At 37.6% G+C, this 16249-nt stretch overlaps 3 protein-coding genes across 3 annotated transcripts; 2 read left to right on the top strand and 1 right to left on the bottom strand.

The window, feature by feature from the left end:
• The first annotated feature begins 248 nt into the window (after nucleotides 1-248).
• On the top strand, nucleotides 249-887 carry LOC124638793 (39S ribosomal protein L41, mitochondrial). Its single transcript, XM_047175893.1, has one exon. It carries the CDS (start codon nucleotides 324-326, stop codon nucleotides 810-812), a length of 489 nt encoding a protein of 162 aa, XP_047031849.1. The 5' UTR covers nucleotides 249-323; the 3' UTR covers nucleotides 813-887.
• A 2046-nt stretch (nucleotides 888-2933) lies between these two features.
• LOC124638705 (1,4-alpha-glucan-branching enzyme) lies at nucleotides 2934-13846 on the top strand. The gene is made up of 14 exons (XM_047175735.1): nucleotides 2934-3259; nucleotides 4187-4356; nucleotides 5259-5476; nucleotides 5813-5957; nucleotides 6061-6151; nucleotides 7944-8153; nucleotides 8540-8611; nucleotides 8734-8905; nucleotides 9323-9532; nucleotides 10319-10490; nucleotides 11039-11223; nucleotides 11992-12129; nucleotides 12608-12721; nucleotides 13564-13846. The coding sequence occupies exons 1-14, from the start codon at nucleotides 3147-3149 to the stop codon at nucleotides 13609-13611; spliced, it is 2058 nt and encodes a 685-aa protein (XP_047031691.1). The 5' UTR covers nucleotides 2934-3146; the 3' UTR covers nucleotides 13612-13846.
• LOC124638704 (glutathione S-transferase C-terminal domain-containing protein homolog) lies at nucleotides 12746-16188 on the bottom strand. The gene is given in 1 exon segment (XM_047175734.1): nucleotides 12746-16188. A coding segment is annotated over 1 exon segment (2139 nt). The 5' UTR covers nucleotides 15998-16188; the 3' UTR covers nucleotides 12746-13858.
• Nucleotides 16189-16249: the final 61 nt, after the last annotated feature.

The raw sequence follows: 16249 nt of genomic DNA, 5'->3' as shown, positions 1-16249 counted from the left end.
AACCCAAGAGAACCTACCCCGCTAACAAACTTGTATCGGGGAAACCTCGGGATTTTCACCACTACGATTTTCATTATGTTAATAATAAAAGCTGATAGATCCCTGTTCATTTCAATGCCACCCAGAAATTCAAGGAATTATTTAAAGTAGCGAAGTCATTATATATTCACCTATGTAAAATACCGGTTTTCACAACACTAAAAACTCAAAAGACTATGCGTCAAAAACAATAATTATCAGTTGTCACAATGACATTAGCATAACCTATAAATTCGCAGAAAAAGTAATATTTACTGAAAGAAAATAATATTTACTGAAAGAAAATGTCTAAAATAACAAATTTAATCAACTTCATATCGAAGAGGAGCATTTCCGTGTCAGCTCCGAGAGAAGGCAAGAGGAATTTTCGAAAGTTTGTCATCGCTAATAAGAGGGGTTCACGTATTCATCGTAAACAGCAGATGACTGAAAACAGGGAGTTGGAGGTTGATAGGCGAGGAGTTCGTGATGTAGGATACGAGTTAAACGGCCGCTTTGTTACCGTACCTGAGATGATACCAGAAATAATCGTTCCAGATTTAAAAGACTGCGATTTAAAGCCTTATGTCTCGTACAAGGCCGCTGATGTTATTCAGAGCGAGTTTACGCCTCAGCAACTATTTGACGCAGTTTACATGAAAAAGATAGTTACTGACTATAAAGCTGGCAAGTTGGATGAAGATGGTTTCCCTCTGGAGCCATCAGAGGAGGAAAAGCTACAGCCCGATGAAGCAGTACGAAGGGCTAAGAGTACTGGCTCCGATATATTCTAGTGTGCTTGGAACTTTTGTAGTGTAGCTTTATTATAGATAAGATTATTGAATAAATACTATTAAATTGTTGTCAAATGGTTTTTGTATTTTAGATTAGTGTTGGTGCTTAAATAGTTTACAAATCTACACCACTCGTAAATCTACCCAGTACTTTGTATTCAGCGGGCTAACTTAATTTTAACATTACATATATACAACATAATAACATTATGTATCCATATTACATTAAGTAGTATCTACTATGTATTATTTACTTGCCTTATTTTGTTTTAAAGAGGTTCACCCGCATCAAGGATAAACAGTAATTAGCAATAATTACTGGCAAAGTAAGTAATAAGTAATGCTTTAACAGCAGAATAACAGCCACACTCTATTTTAGAACAAGTTCTTCTATGACTACAAACTGGTGGAAGAATTTTATAGCCCAAAAACTATTTTTAAATTATATTTTTTTAATATTCTTTATTATTTATTACTAATATTTTTAAATCTACGTCTAATATAAGACTAATGAGTTTGGATGCGCTAACGTGCGTAACTGCTGGGCCGATTAAAATAACAAATAATTAATTTTAAATAACCCTTTTCTTGCTCTATAGATATTTTTATGCGGATGCGCGGAGTAGTGCTCATGGCAATCAGGTGTAACCGATAGCGGGAGCTAGTCAATATACAAAGTAAATAATACGATATAGGTATGTATATATTATTGTCATTTATTTATTCTTGCACATATTTATGACATTTTTAAATATTAAATATAAAAATAAAAAACATTTAAAAATATAAAAAATAGGTTGCCACCAATATCGGGCACAGGGTCCAAGGTACCGGTGGTTAGGGTTCCAGAGACAGAAACCTCCTCACAATACGTGCCGTATCAAGGAATACTGCCTTCTGAATCAGTCCCTTGATCCAGCCGCCCAACGAGAGCCTCCTGAGGTGTTCGTCGAGGCTCATAACAGCCGTGTCGACACTCCACATGGCGACAATCTCGTGCGCTAAGTCGAGATACTTTATTTGTTTCTCTTTCTCTGCTTTCACGAGGTTCTCGTCATGCGGAACGGCGACATCGATTATCATCGCGCGGCGCGCTAATCGATCTATCACCACAATATCAGGCTTATTGGCTACAATAGTCCTGTCAGTGATGATAGATCGATCCCAGTACAACGTGATATGGTCCTTTTCGAGAACTGGGTCGGGCGCATACTTGTAGTACGGTACCTCAAGGTCTACAAGGTTGTATTGCAGAGCAAGCTGCTGGTGGATGTATATTATTGTTATGCTTACGCGTCATGGGCAAGGCAACTAAACTTTTCGCAAACTGTATCGACAATGTTTCATTGATAAAAGAAAACGTCCACTGATCAGATTACGGTCACAATAAATAAATTAATAAAATAAAATAAAAAGAATAACGCCGAGGATCGTGCAAAATACCAAAAAAGCTGTACTCCGCGCCGCAATACCATAAGCCAGAATAGATACCCAAGGATGCATGTTTCGGCCTACCCAATTTTATTAAGTTAAATGCGCAAATTAAGCTTTTGGCTATTACTAATTATCTTGTACTTATTAGTAAACATAAACATTCTATTTACTATCCCTAGCAAATGGTTTGATAGCCTACAACTACAAGGTGTTATCAAGGAAACTACAGTCTGCTTACAAAATGCGATAACATTCTGCAATAAAACAACATAACTTTAAAATGGTTAGATATCGAGTACCTATCTATCAGAGCTTAGCTATTTATTATGTAAAGAAAGATAATCGCGAAGATGTTTGACAAAATTTATACTCCAATCTATTTGTAGGTATCACTATTCACGCGATGAAGGAGTGTTTATGCTAATTTTACGGCAGTCTAGAAAATTTTCCACGCGCACGGTAGATTTGTGCATTTCACTTAAATAAATATTTTGTCGGTAAATGTTAACATACGATGTGCACCCACAAATCGTATGTTAACATTTACCGACAAAATCACTTGAGAAAATATCTAAACGTGCCTAATAAATCTCCCACATAAAAATTATCTGCGAATAAAATATAACGCTATCTTCTACAATCACGAGAGGACGGAATGTTCGGACGGACTTTTTTATAAGTATTTTTGTAAACAAATGACCGGTCCGTGGTCATTTAAAATTAAATAAGTGAAACATAGTCTCGTGGCACGTTTGACCCGCACATTATCTAAATTGTACCCGTCTACAGTTCATAAATAAAATCGAACTAAGTTTTATCATTTAAACTAGAGATATCATTTCGCGCGGTTGTCGGCGCCTGCGCAGTTCGTACCGGTTTGACAATAGCTATATAAACATAATGGGCGGTAACTATTCAGCTATGGACCCGATGGAAGTCCCTGTGCCCGATATAGCGACGTTATTCGAACGTGATGGATATTTGAAGCCATATGAAAGGGAAATTAGACGCAGGTAAGCCCCTGACATTCTCTTTATAATTTGCTTTTACTTTTGAGTGAGTTTCTCTATGAAAACAGTGTTTTTAAGCGATATTTGGCGTTAATTTAAGGTTAACTCTTCTGTGTTTACGATTTTTGGTCAATAAAGCGCGGCAGCGCTTTATATTTTTAGCCGTACTGATGTATGAAAGATGTAATTTTAGATAAGTACAGAAAATTATTACAAAAACAATATGTAATGAAATGCAGTATAACTGTTTCCTGCCTTTGTATTCAAAGTGAATGTTAATAATGGAATTTAATTTCCACGTTAATGTCGCTTTAGTTTATACATCGCTGCAAGCGCTCCATGTGCTCTGTGACGTTCCCAATGTCAAACTTAAGGTCAATTCATATCAAAATTGAAAGCAGAACTTTTCGACGCACTTTTATTCTCCGACATTCAGTAATTAGCTCTTATTTTGTAATATGCATAATAATAATGTAAACTTGAGATAATGCGAACTGGCTAACCATGATTAATTAACGTTGTTTATCTGAGCAGAATACCTACTTATTTACATTTATCTAGTTGGCACATGTGTACACTATCTACTTTAGATACATGGTCGCTAGTAACAAACAATGATCAAGATTTAATAGCGTTTAAGTAATTGAGACAAACGTAGTCAATGCACATCACAGAGAGATGATAATAGTTAACTCTGTCTATCTAAACTTTAGATAGACCTGCATTTATTTATTTTATCTATTGTCTTAGGAAGTAAACCTAGGTACTCGGTATTATTGTACGGTTGTACCTACATTTAGTGCGAACCAAGTTTTGAGTCTGTATGGTCTTAACAGCGATTTAACAACAGAAAAATTCTATACTTATAAAATATTCACAGTTTTATCGCTACAATGCATTCGATGTTAAAAGACTGTCATAATATTCCAGATATGGCTGCTACAAAGACCTATGGGACCGCATTGAATCATGGGAGGGAGGATTCGACGGTTTCACAAAGGGGTACAAATACTTTGGGCCGCAATACAACTCTGATGGGTCCGTGACTTGGCGGGAATGGGCCCCTGGAGCACATAGCTTGCATCTGCAAGGAGAATTCAGTAAGTAGTCTTTGTATTATCTGGGACTGACAGTACCTACTGGCTAGCTGACTTGTGCCTATATAAACTAAACTAAACAACCATCTTTTTTTATTTCCATGCCTAGCTGCGGATCTTAATTTTGGAACAAACTTTGTACCTACTTCATTTGTTTCCATAAAAAATTATGCAGAATTTCGTAGTCGTTGGAATCTGTTGGAATGACTAAATTGGAGACAGTTAACGATCCGTTTATGTACTCAAATAAGAAAGACTTAACTGTCTAGCCGCATTGGACAAGAATAGATGCGGGCATTACTCTCTCCTCTCTAATGGACATTCCAATTGGATATAATTGATGCAGTTGATACTTAAATCTATTCTAAATAGAGTACAAAATTCAATAACCAAGAGCAGTCTCTTTATTTTTTCTAAGAAAGGGCCAGTAATGACCAGGGACCCGATTCTCCTAAGTGAATAATGTCAAAATCGAATAGAAATCGAATCGCAATATGATCGCAATAGCAGTTTTAACCATATCGGGCATTCTGCTACTAATATAAGACCAATCGTATTCCAACGACATTCGATTGGTTTGCGATTGGTCTGCTATTTTGGTGATTTTGGTCTATACGGTAGTTTACTCTACAATCATATTGCAATAGTTAATCATTTGCAGACAAAATGATTCATTATTGAATGACAGAAAAGGATAAAAACGTTTTTTTCAAAGAAAAAATAGCGGAATGCCACATACGTTTCAATCGTAATCGAGTCGGGATTGGATCGCAGTTGAACGTGAATCGTATTATCTTAAGTAAAATTAGGAGAATCGGGCCCCAGATCAGACACAATGCGTCACGAATTGGATCTATCTATGTAAACATATCTACATTTATTCTATACCTTTTACTTATTTACAGATGGCTGGAACTCAAAAAGTCATCCATTCAAAAAGTTAGAATTCGGCAAATGGGAGCTGACAATACCAGCCAACGCCGACGGGTCTTGCCCACTGAAACACGGCAGTCGTGTCCAACTTATAGTTAACGATAACTTATACAGGCTCTCTCCTTGGGCAGACTATGTCAAACCTTTTGAGGGATTCACGTACCAACAGTTTATTTACAGGCCTGAAAATGTAAGTAGTTCTTTCTTTATTATTCTTCTTTCCTCTTTGTGCATTAATTAAGCTATCGAAGAATTCAGGATATATCAGTGGCGGAACTAGGTACCGTAGTGGACTCAATTTATTTGTGTTGTCTCACTTATGTCTTCGTACTTCCCCATATACTGCTTCATGTGCCTAAATTTAACTAACGTGGATTTTCCGCCATATCGGTTAGGCCTGGATCCGCCACTGTAAGAGAGGATCTGATATTTGCATCTTATTTTTATTGAGCAACTGTTCATGCAAAGTACCTACTAGACAGTTCAATATAACAATGAATTAATTAATGTTCTTTTTTCCTTCCAGCCTTACAAATTTAAGCACCCTAAAGTAGCGAAGCCCAAGTCCCCCCGTATATATGAGTGCCATGTTGGCATCGCCACAGCTGAGGGCAAAGTTGGCACATACAACGAATTTAGAGATAATGTTCTACCTAGGATTAAGAAGCAAGGTAAGTCCTTCGTATATCTTACCAAATTAATGGCATATTAAAATTATACCTACCTTGCATAGGTATTAATTTATGATGCTAATAAAATGGTGTATATTTCCAGGTTACAATTGTATACAGCTGATGGCCATAATGGAGCATGCGTATTACGCGTCCTTCGGATACCAAGTCACAAGTTTCTATGCTGCCAGCAGGTTATTATCATATTTCTTAAACTTGACCCTACATATCTGCTGCTGTAGTTTGCATTTCGAAGAGGGTTTTAAATTCCCCGAAGATGAGCTGAGCTCAATTATTCAATCGCATGTCCACATCTAGCAAGGACAAAAAGTCTTAACTTATAAGTCCGACATAGATATTAGAATCCTGGCTCTACGAAAAAACACAGGCTTCTTTTTTTACCCTATTTCGAAAACTTATTCCTCCGGTGACGTGGGTGAAACCGCGGGGAATAACTCTAGCACTTTCGATGCCCAGCACCCGGGATTCGAGTCGAACCATAGTTCATTCCTTATGCCCGCAACCCGAATACCGAGTCGTCGCTATGTGTAGCTATAGATGCATGTGCTCATGCCCAGGACCCGAATAGCGAGTCCATAGCTAAGTTAGCTGTAAGGGTTGTCAAAAGTAAATAAATGAAATCAATTGAAAAAACATCGCTTTAGTTTATAACGGATTAGAAAACGTAAATTGGTATTATTCCATCCAGTTATTGCTTCATTCCAGTATTGTATTAATTTGGTACATGCGTACTTAGGTTAATCTTGTTTGATGTTAGTAATAATGCGCTCACGCGCGCCATCTATTGATGTATGTCCAAATCAAGAGACGTTAAATTCGCAAAGATAATCCTTGCCTAATATAAATGGGAAATAAATTTATTATTAGGTCAAAGTAATATAAAAATACTAGTGTTTACAGCTATATAAATCACATATCATTTACAAAATATGAGAAGAATTACGGATTTCAAAGGTTTTTGAAAGTATCTCATTTGGGGATCTCTTTGAAAATATAACATAAACGGAAGTAATACGATAAACGGAAGTAATAAATAAACTTCGTATATGTTTGTATAATTATAATTGATTAACTGAATACACGAACGGTAGGTGTATGTTTATTTGTACCGGGATTAAATTATTCAGTAGACTACAAGTTGGAAATTAAGCTACGGAATAAACAGAAGATCAACTGAAGGTACTTTTTCTGACTAGTGTTAAGTTCTCGATAACTCTGATTTGTCAACAAGATCGGGCCTGGCAATCTTCGACTCGAAGATTGTCAAAATATTGTCATTAGAATAGATTAAAAGTTAAAACAAAAGTGCATCTATCGCCTTTTGTGCAATAACGAGATTTATGGTTCTTTATCTCTGGCCCGTAAAATGACAAACAAAGCGCGTCGGCATGTTTTTTGAGATTACGAGTATTTAAACTAAAAACTAGATACTTATTTTCTTTGTTATCCTATGCAGGTGTTAAAACAAAGCACGTCGGCGTTGTATTGATTAAAAAAAAAGCTTACAGAAACATGTAGATAAATCATATTAAGTAAATCTGTTCTAACATAATGTACGTTAAAATTAAAAAAATAGTCTCTTTAACAACATAATAAATTAAATAACAAGACGGGATTTATTTTCTTTATTCTGATCAAAAATGCACAATAATTATATTCTAGTAAATTATTTTGGGTAGCCCTACGCTCGGTGGGCGGGGCTTAAGTGAACCCGGACGCCGGGTTTTCGGGCATAAGGGTCCCGTTCCGATACAATTGCGCTGTTGGACACGAATACCGGGTTGTTATGTAATTATGCAAAATATTTTTGGGCATGTGGATAGGAATTGCATAGGTGAGCTGGGCAGCGAAAGTGCTAGCTAGTAGGTACATGTATACCTAATTCCCCATTGCCCAACAGCAGTCATTCAAAGATACTTTTCTATTAACAATTTGACTAGACATTTAATTTCTCGCCCATTCCAGTCGCTACGGCACCCCATGTGAGCTCAAACAGCTAATAGACAGAGCTCACGAGTTAGGTCTGTACGTCCTACTGGACGTGGTCCACTCTCATGCCTCCAAGAACACGCTGGACGGACTCAACGAGTTCGATGGCACCAACTCCTGCTACTTCCATGATGGAGCTAGAGGAACTCATCAATTGTGGGACAGCAGGCTGTTCAATTATTCTGAGTAAGTAGAACATGATCAAAATGTCTTCTTAGTTCGTTCTTCTTTCAAAATACAAAAGTCACAAAAAAAAGACCCGACGAATTGAGAACTTCCTCCTTTTTGGGAAATTGGTTGAAAATTCGCGTATGTAGGTTCACGATACAGAAAACTTGCACATTGTCTTTGTATTGTATGACACGGTGAACACAAGAATTGTCCTTGCGCCATGAATGTATGTACACACGCAAGCCGTGAAATAAAAGATCTGGTTACCAGTTATAATGCAATTTGCAATTGAAGAAATAAAGTCAGTATTCAGTATTGCAGTAATAAAAGTTATTTACCATCACTGTTTTTGATTCAGGGTTTCTTAATGTTTCCTTAGTAACAATTCTTTGTACTTTCAGAACAGAAGTGCTGAGGTTCCTGTTATCAAACCTGAGGTGGTACCAAGAAGAATACCAATTCGACGGATTCAGGTGAGAAAAACAATATTACTACAAAGTTTCTTTACATCAGTCTTCGTGAAACACAAAATAGTAAACCAATCAATTTCTCGATGTTTCAACCTACCCCATGTTTCAATTAACCCCGTTCTCAGATTTGATGGAGTCACATCAATGCTGTACCATTCCCGAGGCATTGGCGAGGGTTTCTCGGGCCATTACGACGAGTACTACGGACTGAATGTGGACACGGAAGCCCTGGTGTACCTCATGTTGGCCAACGAGATGATTCACAAGATTGATAGCAAGGCTATTACTATTGCTGAGGTGAGAAATTATTACGGCTTTTGATTTCCCCTAGAATGTATTTAATGGCTCTGTTTTGTGGACCACGTCTTATAGACCACGTTATGGGTTCTGGTATTCGGTACTTTATTTCCTCTCCAATGTATTTGGCTTTGTTAAATCGAGTTTAAGTCTACGGCATGCTGTTTAAGGATCTTATAAGAAAGACACTTGAGGGCCTAAATACTGTTTTTTTTTTCAATTTTACCTCATCAAATTTTTTCCTAAAAGTATTTACGCTAAAGTATCATACTCGAATTTCATATGTACAGAATTTTCTACATGTCATTACCAAGTGCATAAGTCGGTCCTTAAATCCTCAAACGGCTAAGGCAGTTCAGAAGTTTATTTGAGGATTATTATGATACTTAAGAGAATATACTTACTTTTAATTTCCAGGACGTATCAGGAATGCCAGCATCGTGCCGCCCAGTGAAAGAGGGGGGCACTGGCTTCGACTACAGGCTGGGGATGGCCATCCCCGACATGTGGATCAAGCTGCTGAAGGAGGAGAAGGATGAAGACTGGAAGATGGGCCATATAGTCCACACGCTGACCAATAGGCGGTGGATGGAAGGCACTGTGGCTTATGCTGAGAGTCACGACCAGGTATGTATTTGGATTAAGCTAGCTGGATGTAAAAGAATTGCCATACAATTCTTTTCGAAACTTGTCTTGGCACTTAGTAGTGTAAGTATATAGATTTTGATTTGGTCAGTTATGTCAGTCGAATTCTTAGAATGTAACCATGGTTATTTGAGAAGAGTGCAAGAAATCAGCCGCCTGCGTGAATTAACAAAAAGGTCACATCGTTATGTACCAACACCTAATATTTCTATGCTCTGAGTTATTCATTCTATACAACGTTATTTTTTGTTTATGCGAAACCTGATACACCTATCTAGTATTTTTCAAAACGGTATCATGAAAAATCACAAAGTTATAAGCTTGTTAAGTTACGGGACTGTCCGTAAAAATACATAATCACCACAAAACGCACACATGCCGCGCAACGCGATAGCACTGTGCGCTCGCGCCCGCTATGAACTCGCCGTGACCTTTGTTGTGCGAGAATAAATACCTATTTGTGGTGTCCAACATTCAAAGTTTTTTAGATAATTTTGGGAAAAAATATAACATGGTGTAAAAACTATTGGAATCGATTCAGTTACTGATTCTGAACAAACTATATTCAGGTTTCGCACAAACAAAAAATAACGTTGTATAATGACAACATTTTTTTTACCTCTGCCCTAGTCAGATCAATTAAAATTAGAAAATCAAAAATTAATATCAAAAAATTAGAAAATCAAAAATTAAGATCAAAAAATTATAGAACCAGTTGTTACTTTTTGAAAAAAAGCTTCTGACCCTAATATTCCATTACTTCCCCAGGCGTTAGTAGGCGACAAAACAATAGCGTTCTGGCTGATGGACGCGGCGATGTACACGCACATGTCGACGCTGTCGGAGCCGAGCGGCGTGGTGGAGCGAGGCCTGGCGCTGCACTGCATCATACGACTCCTCACGCACGCGCTGGCCGGGGAGGCTTATCTAAACTTTATAGGTGAGTGGGGGTCTAAAGGTTGAATGGGGTCTTAAAAAAGTGCATGTAGCAGAAATGAGAATGCTGAGATGAATGTGGGGTGTTACAAGAATGGATTAATTAAGTGAGGAATGATTACATTAGAGGAAGTCTGAAAGTAGCGCCAGTTACGGAAAAGATGAGAAGTACCTAGAAGATTGTCGTGGTATGAGCATGTAATGAGGAGAGATGATACGCATGCAACAAAGTGTGTGCTAAGTATGAATGTAGATGGATGGAGAGGAAGAGGAAGACCTAAGAAAAGATGGATGGATTGCTTGAAAGATGACATGAATAGGAAGGGAGTGAGTGTCAGTATGACGAGTGACAGGGAAAAATGGAAGAAGATGACATATTGCGCCGACCCCAAGTAAAATTGGGAACAGTGCAGAAGGAAGAAGAAGACCTTATCTTTTCATCAAAAGCCGAAAGCAGTGAAGAACTTGGTATGTTTCTGATGGCTATATACTTAATTGAAAACTGCCTCTCTTTAATCCATTTCTCAATCCAAACTACATTCTCTCCCCCAGGTAACGAGTTCGGTCACCCCGAGTGGCTGGACTTCCCCCGCGCCGGCAACAACTCGTCGTACCACTACGCGCGGAGACAGTGGAACCTGGTGGATGATCCACTGCTCAAGTACAAGTTCCTCAACCAGTTCGATAAGGATATGAATGAGTTGGAGGAGAAGTATGGATGGTTGAGTTCTGCGCCGGTCAGTATTCATAAACATATCGAAAGCATACCTAATATTATAAAGAGAGTTCTTTTTTCTCTCCAAAATTATTGAACCTATTTGAAAACTGCTGCTGGGAAGTTAGAACTGTGATTTTTTTTGTTTGTTTCTACCCCAAAGGTTTCGAAAGTCCTGGGGTGCGATTCTCCTAATTTTACTTAAGCGACATACGATTCACGTTCGACTCGATTCCGACTCGATTACGATTCAAGCGTATGTGGCATTCCGCTATTTTTTCTTTGAAATAAACGTTTTTATCCTTTTCTGTCATTCAATAATGAATCATTTTGTCTGCAAATGATTTACGATTGCAAAATAATTGGCCAGCAAACTACCGTATAGACCAAAATTACCAAAATAGCAGACCAATCGCACACCAATCAAATGTCAATCGAATACGATTGGTCTTTTATTAGTAACAGAATGCCCGATATGGTTAAAACTGCTATTGCGATCATATTGCGATTAGATTTCTATTCGATTTTGACATTATTAATTTAGGAGAATCGGGCCCCAGACCCTGTTTTAAAGTCTTGTCACCATTGGGAAGGTTCTCTATCCTAGGGTGACATCTATAGGCTAGCTATTATAGATATATTTATTCAGTGTACCTACTTGTAGTAGTTACCACGCCATGAAACGTGGCTAAAACCGTGGGAATCAGCTAGTTTAATAAAGCTTAAACACACAGTCACCCTTAATTGAAACTGTTACTTACTGTATTAATTAGTTTATCGTTTCTCCCAGGCATACGTATCTTGCAAGCACGAAGGCGACAAGGTGATCGCGTTCGAGCGCGCCGGCCTGCTGTTTGTGTTCAACTTCCACCCCTACCAGAGCTTCACCGACTACAGAGTGGGCGTCGACGTGCCCGGCGACTATAAGGTATCTAATCATATTTTATATTTGCTTAACAAATATTTTAGTAAAAGCAGTGGCGTCTCAACCTTAAGTTACTCCCCCTTTGTTTTTATGTACTCCCCCGATGTTATCCCTTTTGTAACCTCCCTATATACTCCCCTTATAAACCCTCTTATGTAGATACCACCCCCATGTACTTCCTTATATCATTCCTGATGTCTTCTCCTTATAAACTCTACTTCCTTATTTACTACCCCCATGTAATTCCTTATGTACTCCCTTATTACATTGCTTAGGTATATACTACTCATTGTAAATATAATTTCTTATGTACTCTTTTCCTTCATGTCCTGAACGTAATGAATCTGAGCTTTCAGCTATAAGGGATTGATGACCCCATGACCCCACAATCTTTTTGGAATCTGTATCTCCCCCTGATAAGTTTTGAGACTGATTATTTTCGAGCAGTTCCTAATTTGTTGGCTTGTTATTACTTTTACAGGCGGTCATGTGTTCCGATAGCAAAAAATACGGCGGTTTCGGTCGCGTTGAACCAGATGGTGAATTTCACAGCACGCAGGGCCAACCGTGGGGCAACCGAAGCGATTCAGTACAGGTAATCTTAATGAAACATACTCTATACATTTTCAACATTTATTTTTTGTTAATGATACGTGTTATTGTGTTAGAAAGTAATTGCAATAGGAATATTCTTGAACTATAACTATTGATACGTCCATTAGAGGTTTGGTTAGTAGACACTGATCTAAGTACTTATTAACTAATTACATCATTATAATTAACTAACATAAAAAAACATAACTATATAATTAACAATAAACAACAGCTATCTAATGTAACAGAGTTTTAACCAAATCCCTATTATTACTAATTTTAACTAAATCCCTATTATTTCCATTTTTTAACTTTATTTCTAATTTTTAACCAAATCAACCTAATAACTTTTATGCATACAAATCATATGCCTAATAATATTTTGGCATAGAACTAACAACTGCATCTAAACTTTTTCGATTTCAACTGTAATTTAATTATATATTCCAACATTTACCTAAAGATTCATAAAACATCGATGATATACACAAACATTGAATGGGTCTATTAAATACATGATTAAATAGACAATTATTTTAACAACATCTAAGTAAGTGCCACAGAAATAGTTATTGTAGATAAAGACATGGTCATTAAATTACTGGTTATAGTACTATTGCCATTGAAATTGCTATTATGTAGACACTGATATTATATCATGTAGATATTATTGAAACTTGAAACATATTAACAAACTAAGTACCTACATTTAACATTCATCATTGGGTTTCAGGTGAGTTAAGTACAAAAGATGTTTTACATTTGACTAACAAAGCTCATATATACTACAAACAAAAACTGTATACACGACCAAACAAAGTTAATTACAATCTATTGTTTCAGGTATATATCCCGTGTCGCACTGCCATTGTCTACGCAAAAGTGAATTAGATGGCACAAAGTGAAAAATTTGGTACTTTTGCTGTATAAAAGTGTTAAATTTTGATACCAATGATTGATGCTTTAAAATCGGTTGAACATTGTTTAACTGGTATGAAGTTGTTTGTTGAAATGCTTATTTTTGGAGGTTCAATTTTGGAAAAGTGTAAAATAAGCTATTGTTAAAAAATAGGTACAAATTCTACGTTTTTAAAATCTGTTACAACAATAAAATGATCTGTTAAAATATGTGTTTGATTTATGAAGGTTTGACAGGTACTCCTATTAGTAAATTGTTTTTTGGTGTGCATGAGGGGGGCTTCAGTTTCATGAGTGTGACTTTGTACCCCATCTCCTCAGCCAAGCGGCCTCTATCTGAATCTATGATGCAACTACATCTTGACCCTCTAACCGCCAGAGGGTGCTCCTTATGAGTTTGGTCAGCAGTATGCCCAATACATAGGTACTGCTCAATGGGTAAACTGGAAAACTTTTTACTTCTTGGATAAACCATCCTGTCAGTAGCATGTAGAGAACCATAGCAACATGGGCTCACAACAAACTTAGCATTTACTTTTAAGCATTTGTCCAAGATCAAATCTGTAGCTATGCCACAAGCATGTAAGCCTATACCTATGTCAAACTCTCCGATGAAAAAGTCAACATTGCATTGAAAGAAAAATACATTGTTCATCCTCATCTTATGAACCCTGTCCCTAGCTCTGGACAAAGACTGCACTTTGTTATCCAACAGTATTATAGTGCACCTTGGCAACAGATATGCAATAAGGATCCCCAAGTGCCCACTTCCACAGCGGAAGTCTACAATAATATCTCCTTCTTTAACTATGCTCAACACTGCTAGGGCTAAATTTTCCAGTTGCAGTGACTTTCTCTGTACTCTTGAATCAGGCAGATGGCCAGCATATGGGTTAGCACCTTCAGGGATCTCACTCCATTTAAATGATGGCTCCAGGTCATTATTAGATATTTCCAGTTCCATCCCTTCAGTAATACAACTTAGAGCCTTTTCAATGTCTTCCTCTTTTGTAAAAATCCTCTTTTTAGGATTATGCCTCTTTGGGTCTTTCTTGTACAGGCTTACATCTTCAGTTATTGGCATTGCGATACTTTCGAATGATAAAGGTTTCAAATTAAATTTGTCCATATAACACAAAAAACTTTCCTGTAATTGAGGTATAGTTGTGAGATTTTTGTACCATTTGTATGTGAATGGTAATAGAGATTCAAAAACTGTCTCTCCAATAGTTTGGATTATAATGTGATATGGTGGGAACAGAACTAGGTCTGCTAATGTAAGATAGGGCCCTTCAGCATAATCATGATTTACATTGAGATCTTCAATTTTGGTAGAACTGTCTATGACTTGTGCCTTCTTTTTTGATTTCCATTTTCTTGACTTTGAAGTCCTTGGCGTGTCTGATGGTGTTGAACTATGTAAAGATGCAGTTTCCGAATCCTGTTTATCATCACTTGCCTGCTGGCCTGAACTGGTTTGTGGTATTGGACTGGGTTCTCGTGTTGTACTTGATTGTTGCTCATCACCTGTTTCTTGCACAGTTGTTGCTTGTTGCTCGGCACTTGTTTCTTGCGCAGCTGTTGCTTGTTGCTCATCACTTGTTTGTTGCACAGCTGTTGCTTGTGTCTCAGAACCTGATTGTGGTTCACTGCTCTCTTGTTGCTCTGTATTGGCTTGCAGTTCAGCATTTATTTCTTGGCTAATCTTAACATCTGGGTCAGAACTTGATTGCTGCCCAGCATTTACACTATCTTTAGCTAAATCTCTAGCAATTTTGTATACATTATGTATTCTAACTGGCTTTTTTAAATGAGCCTCAAACCTAAGTAGGTTTCCAGGCACCTCTTTAATGTCAATAGCTGTTAGTAGATCACGCACTGTTTTTATTATATCTACTTCACAGAACTTTGTCCATATTGACGTCTCATTAGGTGCCTGGAGACAACTATGTCAGAAGCCCAGCAATCCCTTCGGATGCTCTTGCGGAATAGGCGGACAAGCCTTGAATAGAGTAATGTGCCTGTTGACAGCGGCAAGCCCTGTTATTATAACATCTTCATACATTATGACTGGGTAAACGCACATAGCCACCGGCCAAGGAATCTCGTATTCAGTGAGCAGGAAGATCAGATCCTTCTCAACTAACGTAACTGCGGACGATAATTGCTCAGGACTTGCCTCCACTGGAACAATCCTCACAGTAACAAACTGCGAAGGGCAATACTTATAAATGCAATATGTTATGAATGAATCCAGCGGCATTTTCAATTGATGGGTCTCTTGGTATTCTTTGTAGCTCGTATATGACTCCAAGTGCACAACATTTTGCAACTTCTTCTTGAAAGTTATCCCAACCATGATTAACAAAGAGATTAATTCAACTCTTCGCTAAGACTTAGGTTATTTATTTTGCCATGGGCATTCAATTCGATCAATAAATCACAGAAAGCAATGCAATTCAATGCATCAGTCACCACGTGCACAGATTACTTTTTAGCAAGCAAGCTACACGTGAATAAATTGTCAAAAATGTCAACGTCGATTGTAGCGCTGCCAATCGCACGGAATATCCCCGATTAGTGGGTAGGACCTAATGGACGGTTAGCGGGG

This window comes from Helicoverpa zea, chromosome 18, assembly GCF_022581195.2.
Source record: "Helicoverpa zea isolate HzStark_Cry1AcR chromosome 18, ilHelZeax1.1, whole genome shotgun sequence".
Classification (NCBI taxonomy): domain Eukaryota; kingdom Metazoa; phylum Arthropoda; class Insecta; order Lepidoptera; family Noctuidae; genus Helicoverpa; species Helicoverpa zea.
Note: the sequence above shows the minus strand (reverse complement) of the source record. Positions and strands in the feature narration are given on the sequence as shown.

Bases quoted from the DNA above. Each gene is read 5' to 3' on its own strand.
- LOC124638705 (XM_047175735.1), top strand. From the start codon at position 3,147: ATGGGCGGTAACTATTCAGCTATGGACCCGATGGAAGTCCCTGTGCCC. The intron at 3,260-4,186 runs GTAAGCCCCTGA...ATAATATTCCAG, and splicing joins GAAAGGGAAATTAGACGCAG to ATATGGCTGCTACAAAGACC. The intron at 4,357-5,258 runs GTAAGTAGTCTT...ACTTATTTACAG, and splicing joins GCATCTGCAAGGAGAATTCA to ATGGCTGGAACTCAAAAAGT.
- LOC124638793 (XM_047175893.1), top strand. From the start codon at position 324: ATGTCTAAAATAACAAATTTAATCAACTTCATATCGAAGAGGAGCATT.